The following is a 15,506-nucleotide window of genomic DNA, read 5'->3' as shown; positions in this document are numbered from 1 at the left end:
TTTTCATCTTTTTTGAGTAGAACACTAAGCCTTTAATCTCCTTCCATTTTCATGGTATATTGACTTAATAGATATTATTTTAAATAAAAAATATAATGTAAATTATTTTAGTTTCAAACAAAATTATAAATATTATCGTTGATGTTAATATTTACATCGAAGTTAATAAATTATATCGATGTTAAACCATCCGATTGAGGGATACTTTAATCTGGAGAATCATATACATAATAGAATAATAAACGCTTCGATATACGAGCGCACAGGTCTTACTATGAGGACGACCGCTTCGTATCTCCACTCTTAGAAAAACCACAAAGAAAAACTAACCGCCGTTTCCCATTTTCACAAGCAATTCCCAGCAAATCCCGAAACCGAAAATCGACGGTGAAGGTTCTCTGGGGCCCACAAGACCATAGTCCACTAGCCGGGCAAGATCGCATCCACGTCATCATTTATAGTCCAGCCTGGCAGAAAGAAAACGGACGGGGTGAAAAAAATAATAAAAGTGGGCCCAGTAGAAAAAGAGGCGTGTCGGGTGCAATAGACCTACTGTTACGGAAAGACAAAGCTGCTTCAAACGGCGTCGCTTTTGCTTTTACCTTCTCTCCATCCATCATCTTCATCATTACATTACACACCACTACTCACTTTTCTACACACACACACACACACAAGTTTCAGTCTTCAATGGGAGTGTACCAGAGACGCCCTTCATAATCTTTTTTGTTTTCTTTACGAATCAATTATCCCTTCTTCTTCTTCTTCTTCTTCTTCTTCTGTGAGTCCTTTTTCTTTTTTTTTTTTTTGGTTTCAGTTTCAGAGATTACGCCATCCATTTTTTTTTCTTTATCTCTGTGTCTTGCATCAACGAATGTGCGTCTGAGGGTTCTTTGTTTTGGAATTTGGTGAGATGGGTAGTGTCTCCTCCGATGATGGCTCCGACCAACTCAGCGAGCGTTGTGGGAGCTACAGTTTGAGTGCGGATGTCAGTGAGTCGGAGAGTTGTAGTAGCTTTTCTTGCCGGAGGTTTGATGGGGAAGGGGCTTCCAGCTCGATGGCCTCTTCCCCACATCCTGTTTCTGGGAATTTCTGCTTTCCGCCGCCGGTTTCGTTGCCGGTGCTTGCAGGCAAGGATGTTTTTCTTTGGGATGACAAGTCTAAGAAACGGGACGCTGATTTATCTGGTAATTTTCTTTCTTTTCGTTTGTTCTTCGTGTGGTTTGAAAATGTTGCTAGGTTTTGTCACAATTAGTCCCCAACTTTGTTTTTGGGTATTTCAGTTTTTTTTATTAGACTAATTCGATTCATTTCGTTTCTGAGGAAATCGAGAGAAAGTTAAAGGGAGATTTTCTTTTTCCCTTTTCTTTCATTCTAGATTTAGCTGTATGAACAGATCAGGGAATGTGCTGTTGAGATTGAACTCAATTAGGGGTTCTTTTGCTTTCCTGACATGGAATCAGAGAACCCATTTATTTTTTCCTTAATGAGAGATCTCAATTTGTTGTGGAATCGATGAAACTGGCGGTTTATCATCTTCATATTATCTTATCTCTCGTTTAATATTATGCAGAAGTCGAGATGATGAAGGAGAGATTTGCCAAACTGCTCCTTGGTGAAGACATGTCAGGGGGAGGGAAAGGGGTTTGCACAGCCCTTGCCATCTCAAATGCCATTACCAATCTCTCTGGTAGATCTTTCATTTGAACCCCTTTAAGTGATTGTAACTATGTATTCATTCTGATAGTGTGAAGCTTATGAACATTTCTGATACCATTACAACCATTCTGGTCTGAAATTTCAGCTAGCGTATTTGGTGAATTATGGAGATTGGAGCCACTGGCACCACAGAAAAGAGCAATGTGGCACCGAGAAATGGAATGGCTTCTATGTGTTTGTGATTCCATTGTGGAGCTTGTTCCTACAGTTCAGCCTTTCCCCGGTGGAGGTACTTATGAAGTAATGATGTCTAAACTGCGCTCGGACTTGCACATGAACCTCCCTGCCTTAAAGAAGCTCGATGCATTGCTGCTTGGTATTCTTGGTGGGTTTTGCCATACAGAATTTTGGTATGTTGATCGGGGGATAGTTCTGGGCGACTTAAATGACTGTAACGATTTCCTGCCCGGTGGAAGGCCTTCAATCAGGCAAGAAGATAAGTGGTGGCTTCCTTGCCCAAAAGTTCCAGCAGATGGTCTGTCTGAAGATGCCAGAAAGAGGTTGCAGCAGTGCAGGGACTGTACTAATCAAATACTCAAAGCAGCCATGGCAATCAATAGTAACGTACTTGCAGAAATGGAAGTTCCTACTGCTTACATGGAAACCTTGCCGAAGGTATGGGTTTCTTGTTTGTTGACTGGCAATTTGCTGGAATTCCGATGATAACTTCTTCTTGTATTCGTCTGCTCCTGAAAGTTCTTTGACTTCAATCACAAACGGGAAGTTTAATGAGTCATTGATGCCTGTTGTTATTGCCTGTTGGCATGATTTAATGTTTTATAAGAACGACTGTTTCTTAATCTGATATACACGCTATGGTTAAGAGTCATCTTTTATACGTTTAGTGTTATGGGTTTCTTTGAGTAGTATGTATGTTAACAACTACTTAAGATAATCTCTCTTTCATTTGGAAGATCTTCATTGTACCTTTGGAATTCAGTGTTCATCAGATTCAAAAACAGATATTTGATGATTAATTTTTTTTTTCCCTTTCCTATTTATCTATTGAAGCAGAGTGGAAAAGCTTGCTTGGGAGATATAATTTATCGCTACATGACTGCCGACCACTTCTCGCCTGAATGCCTCCTTGATTGCTTAGACCTTTCATCAGAGCATCACACCCTAGAAATAGCAAATAGGATCGAGGCTTCAATTCATATTTGGAGGCAAAAGGACCATAAAAGAAGTGGTCACCGCAGCAAGGGAAGACGACCAACTTGGAGTGGCAAGGTCAAGGGCATTGTTGCGGACCCTAGGAAGAGCAACAATCTGGCCCGAAGAGCCGAGACCCTTCTTGACAGTCTAAGACTAAGATTTCCAGGATTACCACAGACAGCACTAGACATGGCCAAGATCCAATATAACAAAGTAATTCCTTCCATCCCTTTGCACTTTCTGTTAACTCAGCATTTGACATATCATAGTTCTCTTCAACTTTCGGGCTGTGTAATCCTGAGAATTATGTTCCCTTGATAGAATGATGCTAAAATGGACTTTGATCTGCAGGACGTGGGGCAGTCAATTCTTGAGAGCTATTCAAGGGTAATGGAGAGTTTGGCTTTCAACATCATGGCAAGGATCGACGATGTCCTATACGTAGATGATGCAATCAAGCGATGTGTCGAAGCGGAATCAATCTCACTTTTCAACAGAGGTTTGGGTGGTCTTCCAATCCAGAAACGTATGTCTCCCAGTCCCTTCTCAATCCATCACAGCCCATTTGCCTCCCCATTTGCAACTCCAACTTTCTGTTCCTCAACTCCCATTGGAGGAAGCCCAGGAAGACTATCCCCATCCCCGACTGTAAAAAGAAGCAATAATATGAAAGAAACAGTTCTAAGACAAGACAAACAAAGCCAAAGTGAGAAAGAGAGAATCTGGTCATATGCTGGGAATCTTAGTGGTAGAAGAGTCTCTGGGGTCACTCCAGAGAGAGATTGATTGTTAAAATTTCACCCCCTCTCATATTTTTCTTGAATTGACAGTGGTAAGTAACTTTGTTAGCTTTGGTGAGACCATTCTACTGTATATTATTACTTAGCAAGTAGAAATGTAGAAGAGACAGATTCAGAAGAAGATGAGATGATTTTGCAATACATTTTATTTTGTAATTATATGCAATGTGTCCAAAAAAAAAAGTGAATTTGATGACAACCTTGGCTTAGGAACAGCACGAGGCGATTGCCAGAGTAATCAGGAATATTTTTGGGATCAGATCAGATTGGCCTTCTTTCTTCTCTTCACTATTATTAAGATTAGGATTACTGTCTTTAGAAGCAAAGCATGATAATAATAATTGTTCTCTTGTGAAGCCTTTTCGACTTGACCATAAAAATCATTCTACATCTTCTCCACTTTCCAATTTTTTAGTCCCTTATGTTGGACTTTTGATTTGGAAGTTTTTTCCTCACTAGGAGCATGAATATTTTATAATGGAATCCATCCATCCACTTGGACATTGATAAATTAAAAATTTCTAGAATTCAATTATTAATCTATTAAATGTAAATTGAACTTTCCCATTAAATTAAATCAATTAATCCATCCATCAAGATTTTAGAGTAGAATCTATTCATGTCTCCCTTTCTGTTACTTCAAACTCACGGATAACGTTGTGGTTTCTCAATTTTGAAGTTTTGAGAAACAAACTTCCCATCCCGTTTTTTGTTTTTAAAATTTAAGAAACATTTCTTGAATCAGGGCTAAATTTGAGAAACTAGAACGTAAGTTTTCCTTATTCTGTTTTTGTTTGCTACTTTCATTTAAAAGTTCCTATAAATGATGAAATGCTATGCTTGCTTCGCTGGCCATGGGATGCACTGCCTTAATTGGCTCTAAGTCTGATCCTGGGTTATATTCCAGGTAATACAACTTTTATTTTACAGCTTTTCGTTTCTTAATTTTTATTCATATTTTACTTTTTTTTTTTTTTTTAAATATTCAATATGTATATTTATATATTATTTTAATTGAAAATTTAAAGATTTTCAATTGTTGTTTTTAATTTAGATTTAAAATTTTTTTTATTTATATGTTATTCTAATTTTCAATTTTGTATTAATTTGATAATTTGGCAAAATATATATATATATATATTCAACTAAAATGCATTTAACCTCAATTTAATAATTTGATCACCACATTCAAGAAAGCAATACAATTGAGTTGAATATGAGTCGTCATCATTTAAGTCGAATTAATCGAGTGACAAATTACACTGCCGATCAAATTTGGACAACATTTTAAGGATGAAAATAATTGTATTATAATTTTTTTTTAAAAAAATTTTACATTGAAACTTATTTGTAGTGGATAATATAAACGTTTGATAGTTGTATTTTATATATTTTAATGCATTGATAAATTTTTATATTACATAATTAAATTATATTTTAAACTATAGAATAACGAAAAAAGGAAAAAAAAGATACTAGCAACAAGAAACATAGTTATCAAACATATATTTTTTTTCTTTTTTCAAATAACAAAAAACAAAAATAATTACCAGCCATATTCCTCTTTCTATTTTTTAAAAAATAGGAAAACAATAAATGAGAAACAAAATTATTACTTGGACCCAAAAATATCACATTATAAACCTCCGATCTTTTAGAATGGAGTATATGTCAATATCATTAAACTAAACTCACCTTGGCCTATTAATTAGTTAAACTATATTAGTGAATTTGAGTGATTTTTCAAGGTTAATTCAATTAGTTGAGTCACCAGTTTGATCCAGTACCTTGGCAATTGCATGTAAATATATAATTCAATACTGTTTGAATTTTCATTTTCTAATCTTCGCATAGAAAGATGCTGATTGTTGTAAATTAAAACCACTCCCCAATTTCATTAGGAGAGCATAGTTTAGCAAAAATTGATATATACTTGTTCTTTTGAAGTTGGAAGTTTTCCATATGTCACATTTGTTGTACTAAAAATTCATTTCTAGATTATTATTTAATTAGCAATACGTTGGTAGTGAAAAAATCATAGTACTACAGTAGTATCTACTACTTTTATTCATAATTTGACACGTCATCAAATACATTGTAGGTAGTATACTGAAAAATTTCCCTACTGACACCAAGGGAGTTCCAGAAAATAGTTAACCACGTCAAAGTTATGATTGGACAGAGGCTCAATTACAAATACCACATGATGCCATAAGTTCCCTCCACCCAAAAGAAGAAGAAGAAGAAGAAGAAGAAGATAAGCTGTATTAATCAATTGAAGACTCAATTTGTTATTTGTCTGGTACAAGAAAAGGGAATTTACAGGCCCATCATCAAAGATCCTCTATCCATATCCATGGAAGGTTAGCAAGAGCAGCAGCTAGAAACTTCAAAGCAACGGTATTCAAATTAATGAAAGTAATACTTTATTTATAAACAATCACCTGTAAACTGTTGAGTTTCAACTTCAGATGAAAGATGGGATTGAATATGATGGCATGACAACCAAGCCACAGATTGAAGACTCAGCATGGTTGAAGTGGAAGTTCAGCATGACAAGCGGAAAAGGAATATATATTCTCCATTTTCACATGGCTGCCAAGTGATCATGCACCTGTTGAATTCCACCATATTACCACTTCAGATAATATTCAAGTAGGTAGGAACGGGCCAATAGGCATGGAAAGGAGCATGCATCTTTTGCGGTAAAACATTTCATCACGGATAAAATTTTGCCAAAAGAACATAGCTCAACTAGTCAAGACATTATATTCTTGACTAAAAAGATTAAAGGTTTAAATCCTCTTGCTACATGTTGAGCTCAAACATTGAAATTTTTCCTCTGTTTAGTTCCCATAAAACAAATTGGTTGATGAACTTTCTAAAATGAGGTTTTCTTAAACCTCGTATTTTACCTGTATTCTCATTGTGCTTGAACTCTAAAATTCTATCCAACCAGTAAGGTTTCCCCCCAAATATAATTTTTTTATTTAAAAAAGCAATTCCAGTAATTATCTTGAAAAAAGCTCATGGAAAGGAAGATTTTGCAACACCTCTCAAATTATCTTTCTTTGTTAAAAGGGTCAAGAAAGCCAACGGATCATTTAGAGATATAAACTAGAGATTTTACTTAAGGTAGATGAGATATGGTCTGGTCAACTAAGAACTTCGTCGTCATTTAAATGTGGGTGGCAATGAAGGGGATGATGGAACTATTCTCGTTAGCCAAATAGCTTTGGAGATTCCAAAGGATGAGCAAAGAGCAAATCCACAAGGGTGCTTTCATAATCTAAGGGAAAATAGAAGGTCCAGTTCAGGCTGGGAAGTCAAATCTAATGAAAAGCTATTTCCCAGCCCCAAGAGGCAAGCCGTTATGAAGAAAACCTACTATTTATGAGGAAAACTCTTGATTTCTCCTGAGTTTGGGCCGTGAAGCGAGTGCCAACTTGAAAAATATATATTTGTCCTTCTGTGGACGTAAAAGGAACGGGAGTTCAGATATATCTTTTGAGTTTAAGGTAGGGAAAAGGGATAGATTTAGATTTAAGAAAGGAACATGTGGCTGGAAGAGTGTACCCTTAAACTAAATGGCCGACAGTCAGAGAAATTTGTAGATACGAAAGAAAGCCTTGTTAACCAGGTATGGAACAACAAAGAGAGTCTATTTAATAGACCTTTAGCAGCAAGAAAGGAACCAAATTAATAGATGAAGTCGAAGGAAACCTTACAAATAGATCATCCTGAAATAATCAACCAGATAGAAAAAGGAGGTGCTATATAGTGGCAATGGGACTATTCAAAATCAATGAATGTACTCTTGACATGAAAAATATTCAACCCACCATCCAACCATTGCAGTCAAACCCCAATTAGCATTCCTTAGGCAAAAGTAATTTTGAGACGAAGATCATGTTCTCTAAGAAAGCCCTTGGAAAATTTTTTGGTTGTTTTCAACTACATTGTAATTGCCCCTGAAAGGGTGAGGAGATCTTGATTGCTGCTGTTGTGGAGAAACTTTTGCTGTGTTGCTCTTGTGGAGTATTTGATCCGAAAGAACAGAAGATTCTTGTTGGAATTTGTACGAAGATATAAAGAAATTAAAACAGAATGATATACTTGTTTTTTTTTTTTTTCCCCTTTTCTTTCTTTGATAGAAAACCCATATAATTTATTAGAGAATATACACAAACATCTCTAAATGAGCCACGAGAAATTCTGAGAAATCAAAGAGGGGAAATAAGTACAGAACTCCATTTCTTTCAGACCAAATGTTCCCAAAGAAACTCTTAACGTCGTTAGCACAAAGAAAAGGTTTCTTTCTGAAAAAGACACCAACAAAGAGAGACCATGTCTTGAATCTAGTTAGGACAAACAAAACAAACCCCAAAGGTGTTAAGAAGATTCCACAACATTCCATCACAAACTGTCCATCAATGAATAAGTGCCTATAAATTTAGAACTCATGTAAAGAACACAGCAATGAAGTTGGACAGAGCAGATACGATTCTTTTGTTTAACCTCGTCATTAGTACTAACTCCAACAAACAAAAGTGTCCAGAGAATGACTTTGAATATTTTATAGAACTTAGCTTAAGGAATGACCGAGACGGTGTAAATTTAGTCATATTTCTTCTTTTGATATCCATTTATTTAGGGGCTTTTTTTTATCATCTCCTTTCCGCAGTAGAGGGATGCTTCTGGTCTTTCCTCACTTTTCCTTTCTGCTTTTCTGCATCAACGAATCTATCACTCATACAAAAGTTCACCAAATATCCTAAATATTTAAAACGAAAATCAGTTGAGTGATCCTCCGGTTCAATATATTGAGATAATCTTCAAAGCCAAGCTATCGAATTAATTTTTAGTACAAGAAATTGTGGGATACGGGGATTTGAACCACCAACGTCAAGGGAAGAGTCCACTATCAATGCTTATGTTAACCCAACTACAAGCTTAATCACTCACTAAAAATCATTATGCAGGATGCAACGTTTCAGTAGGAAAGGGGAAAAGCAAAATACATTCATTAAACAAAATATAAGAAAAGTCACAATGAACGAAATGAGTCAGGATAGAAAAACGCAACAAACCTTTAGAATGAAGACTACTTCCTCCTGATGTTGATGTGATCCAACTTGGGGGTGGCCAAAACAACCTTGAATACACAGGCGAATCAAATAAAGGTGATATGGTTCCAACCTCCAAGTCAAATATAGCAATGTCACTACCCTTAAACACATCATCTTCATCCACGTTGGGACAGAGGAAACCGTCAGTAAAGAATATGCAATTTCCTTTACAACCAGATAAGCCTGAAGCTGATGCAGAAAACGAGCAATTTTCGCCCAAGAATAGCATTGTGTTACCCAAGTCACGAACCACAGTCCATTTCTTACTTCCATCACTGCACAGCTTAAACACCTTAAACCCAACTGTTTTTTCCTGTAGAATACCATCAGGAAGTTCACCATCCAAACCAAAGCTGTCTTCAGAGTCTACAGTTAAATACATATCGACCAACAACAGTTGACCATTGCATTCCATCAAAATCTTCTTGTCGCCACCAAAAACAGGTTCAGCAATCAAAGTGACCTTATCTTGAGATTCCACCAAGAAGGTGGCCCCAGAATTATCAACAGCATAAAACTCGCCCTTAAACAACATCACATCATCATAAGGCAACGCAGTGTGAGGAATCGTACTCCACCGCCCATCCTCTGACTTAAACATAGCTAATTTTCCAGAAACATGAATAGTAATCAAGACGAATTCACTGCCATCGAAATTCAAACACTTGTAAGCGACCTTCTCCCTATACAAGTCGCCGGCATCGTCAGGGCGATGACGCACAGGCCAAAAATTAAGGTAGTGCAGCACATATTCCTGACAAAGCTCTAAAACCGGAAAATTCAACAAGTTGAGTACCTTGGGAAAATTTTTGGGCAATGGCCTGAAGTAAGATTTAGAGAGGGGGTTTGATATTTTAATCATTCCGTAGGCATCTTCTTCGACCTTGATGAACCAGGCGTGTGAGCGATCCATGGGAGAGGCAACACGAAAAACGGAGCGCTTGGTGAGATTGAAACCCCATGTGGGATCGGATATGCCGTGGTTTGGAAGAAATGGGAATGGACCTGGTGATGTATGGCGTTTGGGGGAGACGACGGATCTCCAGGAGGAACAAACCGATCGAAAACGCATGATGTCGAAAGGAGTTTCAAAACGTTGAGCAATGAGATAGAGGAGATCCTTGGGGAGATGAGACCATTCAGCCATGGATGATTAGGTTGTTCTGGAAACTCAGATTGAAGAAGAAGAAGAACGCGTGCTTTGGTGGTGAAGCCCTTTTTATAGGTTTTTGCCCTTCATTTTTAAGCTACTAATTTGATCAAAATAGACCCGAGATTGACACACAAACATAAATGACGGACATTACCCATCCCTAATTTTACACCTTATCCAATAATTTATTAATTTATTAATTTATTAATTATTTATTTTTACAGCCCACATTATTCTTAAATTTTACTCAAATGCCCATTCAAACTCTGCTAATTCACTCTCAACTCTATATCTAAATTAGGTATTTAGGATTGTAATTGGATTTAGGCCATGGTTATCAATTTGTAGTGAATTTTATGATAACGTAATTAGAATGCTTTGGACAAAATATACTTTTAGTCCTTGAGATTTGGAGTTAGTGTCTATTTGGTTCATGAAGTTTAAAAAGATATATTTTGGTCCCTGAAGTTTGAAAAATGATTCTAAATAGTCTCTAATTAATTTGATCGTAAGTTAACGGATGAAAATTTGACGTGACAGGTTGAGGTAGATGACTTACTAACTTTATATAGTTTCTTTTAAGTAAATATTAATTTATCCCCTTAAATTTAAATCATAAATTAAGAATTGTATCGATTTAAACTTTAATAGCTTTTAAAATTATAAGTTTTCTATCTCCCCTCCTTTCCTCTGTTCTTCTTTAACCACATCCACCTCGTCTTCTCCAATGGTTATGGTCTTTCTCTCTTTTCCTTCATTCTCTTTTAAGGGGGCGTTTGACATGATGAGTTGAGTTGAATTGAGTTGATAATTATTATAGAAAGAGAGTAATTGGGAGAATTGATGCGAATAACGAAGTAAGAAATGTAAGTTAGCACGAATAACGAGGTAATATACCTTTTTAATGATTAGTGAACCAAACAGTGAGTGTGTTTTTTTACCCACCCAACCTAATCCAATTTGAGAGCTAAACGTCCCTTATTGTTCTCCTTTCTCTTTATTTGTGTCCAACACCCGCTGCTCTTTCTGACTACATCTTTCAAATTTCACTATGAATGAAAATCTTTCGAAAAACTTATTTTTTTCCAGAAAAAATGAGAACTATAATCACATATTATTCTTAAAAGAAACTTCCCGAATTCTAAAAGAATTTCAAATTTTGACTCTATTTTTGCATAAAAACATTAAAAATCGATCAAGCTTTCTTCTTCCATTTCCTCTAAGAAAAAAAGAAAATCTAATCGAACCATATCCTCCCATGTCCTCCATTGCTAGCCTATCACAGTATGAGGAGCAGATTTACTCGTACAAGCGGCTTGATGTTGGTGGCAGTGGTTTGATCTGCTCAACACTTGTTGAGCATAATAGAGAAAAACATAAAATACCAGAGATTCGAGAAAGAGAAAGACGATAGCCATCCAAAAAGATAAGAAAGATGTCGGAGAGAAAAATGGAGGAAGGGAGGTAACTAAAAAGGCCATGTAGTGTTGAAAATAATATCAAGTTATAAAACTTATCCACCTTTAACCTCTCACATCAAATTTCTGTTAGTGTCCAATTGACTTAGTGACACATTCAAATCTATTTTTCAAATCTCGGGAGACCAAAATGTATCTTTTCAAACTTCAAAGATTAAATAGACACAAAAAATGTACGTTGTTCGATTATTTTTTATCACGTTTTACTTAAAATTGTTAATCTGTCAAATTTATTGTTACTTTTACCTTTAACGTCATCTTTTAGGGTCAAATGGTAACGATAAATGTAAAAATAAAGGTAAATATATTAGCAAATATGAAATTTTCATATTTTTCATTATTTAACCGTAACAATAACTGTAACAGTGACAGTAACGGTAACAATATCAACGTAATGTTCAAACACAGTTTGATTGAATACCCCTCCGTTCGTCAATCCATTTGTGTTTTTTGGTTATACAGGTACAGAACACAAGTAAACAACACCAAATGTAATAAAATGAGACCCACTTTTCAAATTACCATTGATTTATTATATTTTTCTGGAGACAAACGTAGCTTTAGTTTGAAATGGACGTAATAGATTTGAAATTCAAATCCATATTTAGTTTGTCGGTTATAAGATTGGTTTGAAATCCTCAACTCATTACAATCCACATTCATTACGATCCATATTTTTCTATTATTTTAAATTATTATTTTTCTTTTAATACATAATTATCCTTTTATTTTTTTATATATCTCATTTATCTTCTCTCTCATTTCATTTTTGTTAAATTTTTAAATCTCTATTATTCGTTTTCTCAATTCTGATAGAAAAAAAATAGCTAATAAGATTGTTCTCTAAAAAAAAAAATTAATAAGATATTCATGTGAGCCACTAATTTTTTTTTAAAAATGTCACTCTTTTTTGTTTCTCTCTCTTTTTTTTTCTTATTTAGATTTTATGTGTGTATGTTGACTAATTAACACTTTAGAAAAGAGTTTAATATTGAATTAAATAAATGTGGATATGCTCGATTTTCTTTCCTAAATGTTTAATTACAAGAGGACACACAAATATAAGTATCATATTGTGTAATTAATTATTGATCATTAGAAATTTAATTACAAAGTTTGATGGACAATTTACAAATTTCTACTATATAAAAAGGAGTAAAGTGGAGAGAATCTTTACATTATTACTTTGCCTCTCATTTTTAAGCATATGTCTATTATACCCATGACTTTAATAGTTAGTTGTCAACAAATCTATTTAAATATACAATCAAAACCTTCACAACTTTCGTCAAATTGAGTATAGCTCAATTGATATTCGAGTGTGCTAGAAACCACAAAATACGTGGTTCGAATTCCCCTATCTCCAATTGTACTAAAAAATCACAACTTTCCAACAAAGCATCCTTTTAATATAACACAAATTTAAAAAAAAAAAAAAATTCTTGTAACGACCCGAGTTCAGGAGGGATACATGAATGAACCGATATCACATCTGAATGAGAGGGATCCTGAGGACATGAAAATATGGTTAAGAAAGGCTTAAAAAAATTGAAAGTTACTGCATATACCAATAAGGTGCACATTAAGAACTCCAAAGTTAAGCGTGCTTAGCTTGGAGCAATCCTACAATTATACTATAATCATTATCCCTTCATTTTCAAAGGAAATTTGTTTGAAAAGTTTTATAATATAATTAAAACTGAATTTATGAAAATACAAATGGTATTCATTACAAAATAATAAGAATAAGTATAATATTTAAAAAACATAAAATTATAATATAGATTATAAAAATAGGTTTTTATATAATTTGAGAAGAAAAACAAGTTTAATGTAGGGAAATTTTTATAAATAGAAAAACCCCAAAAATATCTACTTTTGAAATTTTTTGTTATAAAGGTAGATATTTTTAAATAAATTTTTATATTTAAAAATACCCTTTTGATGTATTCCTTTGTTAAATAATTTATAAATTAAAAATCTATTTATAATTTTAAATATAATGCAGAATATATATATTTTTTTAATGAAAACCATGTTTAATTAATATCTATTTATGACATAAATAAATTTTAGAAAATTTGTAGCAGATGTTTTTTTTATTAAAAAAATAAAATATATCCCTTTTTAAAACTATTTGCAAATATAAATTATTTTTTGAATTACCTTAAATACGTTTACCTCCTTATTTTTTATTCCTAAAATAACCCTATTATGCCCCTTCTTCCTCATCATCCGACTGATCTATTTTCTTTCTTTTTGTCGTTTTCCATAGTGGGGCTTCATCGTCCCCTTTCTTCTTCATCGTTTTCGTTTTCTTTCTGTGTTTTTCCACAATGCCGCTTCTTCTTCTGAGGTTTCATCTTCTTTTTGGTCGAGCTAATGTGCGTTTTCTAGGTATGTCTTCTCCATGCTTCGTCGCTCGATTATGAGGTTTTCTGCTCGTTTCTTCTTTCTACGTTCGATTTTGTATTTCTAACTCGTGATTTTGTATGATTTCATCATTTTCTTGTGCGATTCTTTCTCCCATGTCTAGGTATTTGATTTCTTACTCCGTTTTTTATTGAATGTCTAGGTATTCGATTTTTTCTTTTTTAGGTTTCATTGGTTTTACTTGAAGTATACTCTTGGAAATATGATAAGCTTGCAATAGTGGTGTTTCATAGTAGACAGTGTGATGATAAACATAATTACTTGAATTACAAGACTAAAGGTGTATTGGTTGATGAGCTTATGTGTTTTGAGAGTTTTGTGAATATGATATTAAAGGAAATTCAATTGGATGCATCTATTTCTTCAATACAATTATCGATCTTATTGGATTTTGGTATTATATCCGATCGAAATTCAAGTATTCCAAAAGTGTTCAAAATGTTTTTCCAAAGGTTGAATATTGTATTTGTTTGCAACACCTTTTGAGAAGTTTGAAGTATTGGATCCATATGGCAACCCTATAGGGGTGAATAGGGTTTAATTAAACTTTTTTTTTTCTAAATTAACCCAATTAAACTAATAATATACACTTTTATAAATAATAAGAAAAATTCAAATTATGCAACAAATAAGATGACAAAAAATGTGATAATTTAATTCATCAAATTTTAGTAAATAAATAAGAACAAACTAAAACATACAATAAATTGCTTAAATTAATTGCAAAAATAAAAAGGAAAGAGTTAGAGAAGAAAACACCGTAATTTTTATAGTGGTTCGGTCAAACTCGACCTACTCCACTCCCAAGCGCCTTTTGGAAACTTGAATAAAATCTTTCCAACCTTTTTCATGGATTAGAGCCCAACCGTTACACCATCGCTCCTTTTATGGGTTCAAGAGCAAACCTGATCATTTCCACGGTTTAGGATCAAACCGTTATAAATGTAAAATTTGTTAGTTTAAAATTTGGAGAGAAAGATTAATTTGGACCATTGGATTTTGGAAAAGAAAAATCAATGGCGAAAATTTTATTAGATACAAACAAAATATAATATTAAATTCCTTTTCTTTTGAAATTCATTTTCTTTTTAAAATTAATCCAAAAAATAAAAAAACATACTATGTGTCAAAAACTAGTCGTTAAACACAAACATAAAATAATATTAAATTCATTTTCCTTTTAATTCATTTTTTTTTTTAATTCATTCTTTTTAAAGTCAATCCAAAAATAAAAAAACATACCATGTGTAAAAAACTAGTCGTTAGATACGAACATAAAATAATATTAAATTTATTTTCCTTTTAAATTTCTTTTAAATTTCATTTTTTTTATTTTAAATCAATCAAAAAATCAAAAGTCCATCATATGTTAATATCCACTATTCAACCAATATGCTGCCACATGTCTACATGCAAATGGTATGGTTATGCCACGTCATCCATCACGGTATTTTCTCTATAGACTTGTTTCGGTCATATCGTCTTCGTTTTAGCTCCGATTTGAGTGATTCAAGAGGTGTTGGAATCGTTGTTCCGAGCTCTACACTATGGATATATTAAAACACTAAAATTTTCAGTAATTAAAAATTGAGTTTGTTATCATCAAAAGATTGATTAATGAATTAATTAAAATTAAATA

The 15,506-nt window shown here is 33.7% G+C and overlaps 2 protein-coding genes across 4 annotated transcripts; one reads left to right on the top strand and one right to left on the bottom strand.

Annotated features, from left to right (window-relative positions):
- Positions 1–551: 551 nt before the first annotated feature.
- On the top strand, positions 552–3,833 carry ROPGEF1 (rho guanyl-nucleotide exchange factor 1). 2 transcript variants are annotated; one of them, XM_039045193.2, is made up of 5 exons: positions 552–1,187; positions 1,574–1,690; positions 1,805–2,334; positions 2,734–3,087; positions 3,226–3,833. In XM_039045193.2, the coding sequence occupies exons 1-5, from the start codon at positions 914–916 to the stop codon at positions 3,658–3,660; spliced, it is 1,710 nt and encodes a 569-aa protein (XP_038901121.1). In that variant the 5' UTR covers positions 552–913; the 3' UTR covers positions 3,661–3,833. The 2 variants fall into 2 exon arrangements, with proteins under 2 accessions (XP_038901121.1, XP_038901120.1); XM_039045192.2 differs by having other exon boundaries at positions 612–1,187; positions 2,731–3,087.
- Positions 3,834–5,913: 2,080 nt separating this feature from the next.
- LOC120088119 (F-box SKIP23-like protein (DUF295)) lies at positions 5,914–10,094 on the bottom strand. Of its 2 annotated transcripts, none has more exons than XM_039045194.2 (2): positions 8,765–10,094; positions 5,914–6,288 (listed from the first exon to the last, which is right to left on the bottom strand). In XM_039045194.2, exons 1-2 carry the CDS (start codon positions 9,948–9,950, stop codon positions 6,281–6,283), a joined length of 1,194 nt encoding a protein of 397 aa, XP_038901122.1. In that variant the 5' UTR covers positions 9,951–10,094; the 3' UTR covers positions 5,914–6,280. The 2 variants fall into 2 exon arrangements, with proteins under 2 accessions (XP_038901122.1, XP_090162125.1); XM_090305999.1 differs by lacking the exon at positions 5,914–6,288 and adding an exon at positions 7,900–8,403 and having other exon boundaries at positions 8,765–10,074.
- Positions 10,095–15,506: the final 5,412 nt, after the last annotated feature.

Source organism: Benincasa hispida, chromosome 10 (assembly GCF_027475165.1).
Source record: "Benincasa hispida cultivar pf3 chromosome 10, pf3_genome.v1.1, whole genome shotgun sequence".
Taxonomy (NCBI): Eukaryota; Viridiplantae; Streptophyta; class Magnoliopsida; order Cucurbitales; family Cucurbitaceae; genus Benincasa; species Benincasa hispida.
Note: the sequence above shows the minus strand (reverse complement) of the source record. Positions and strands in the feature narration are given on the sequence as shown.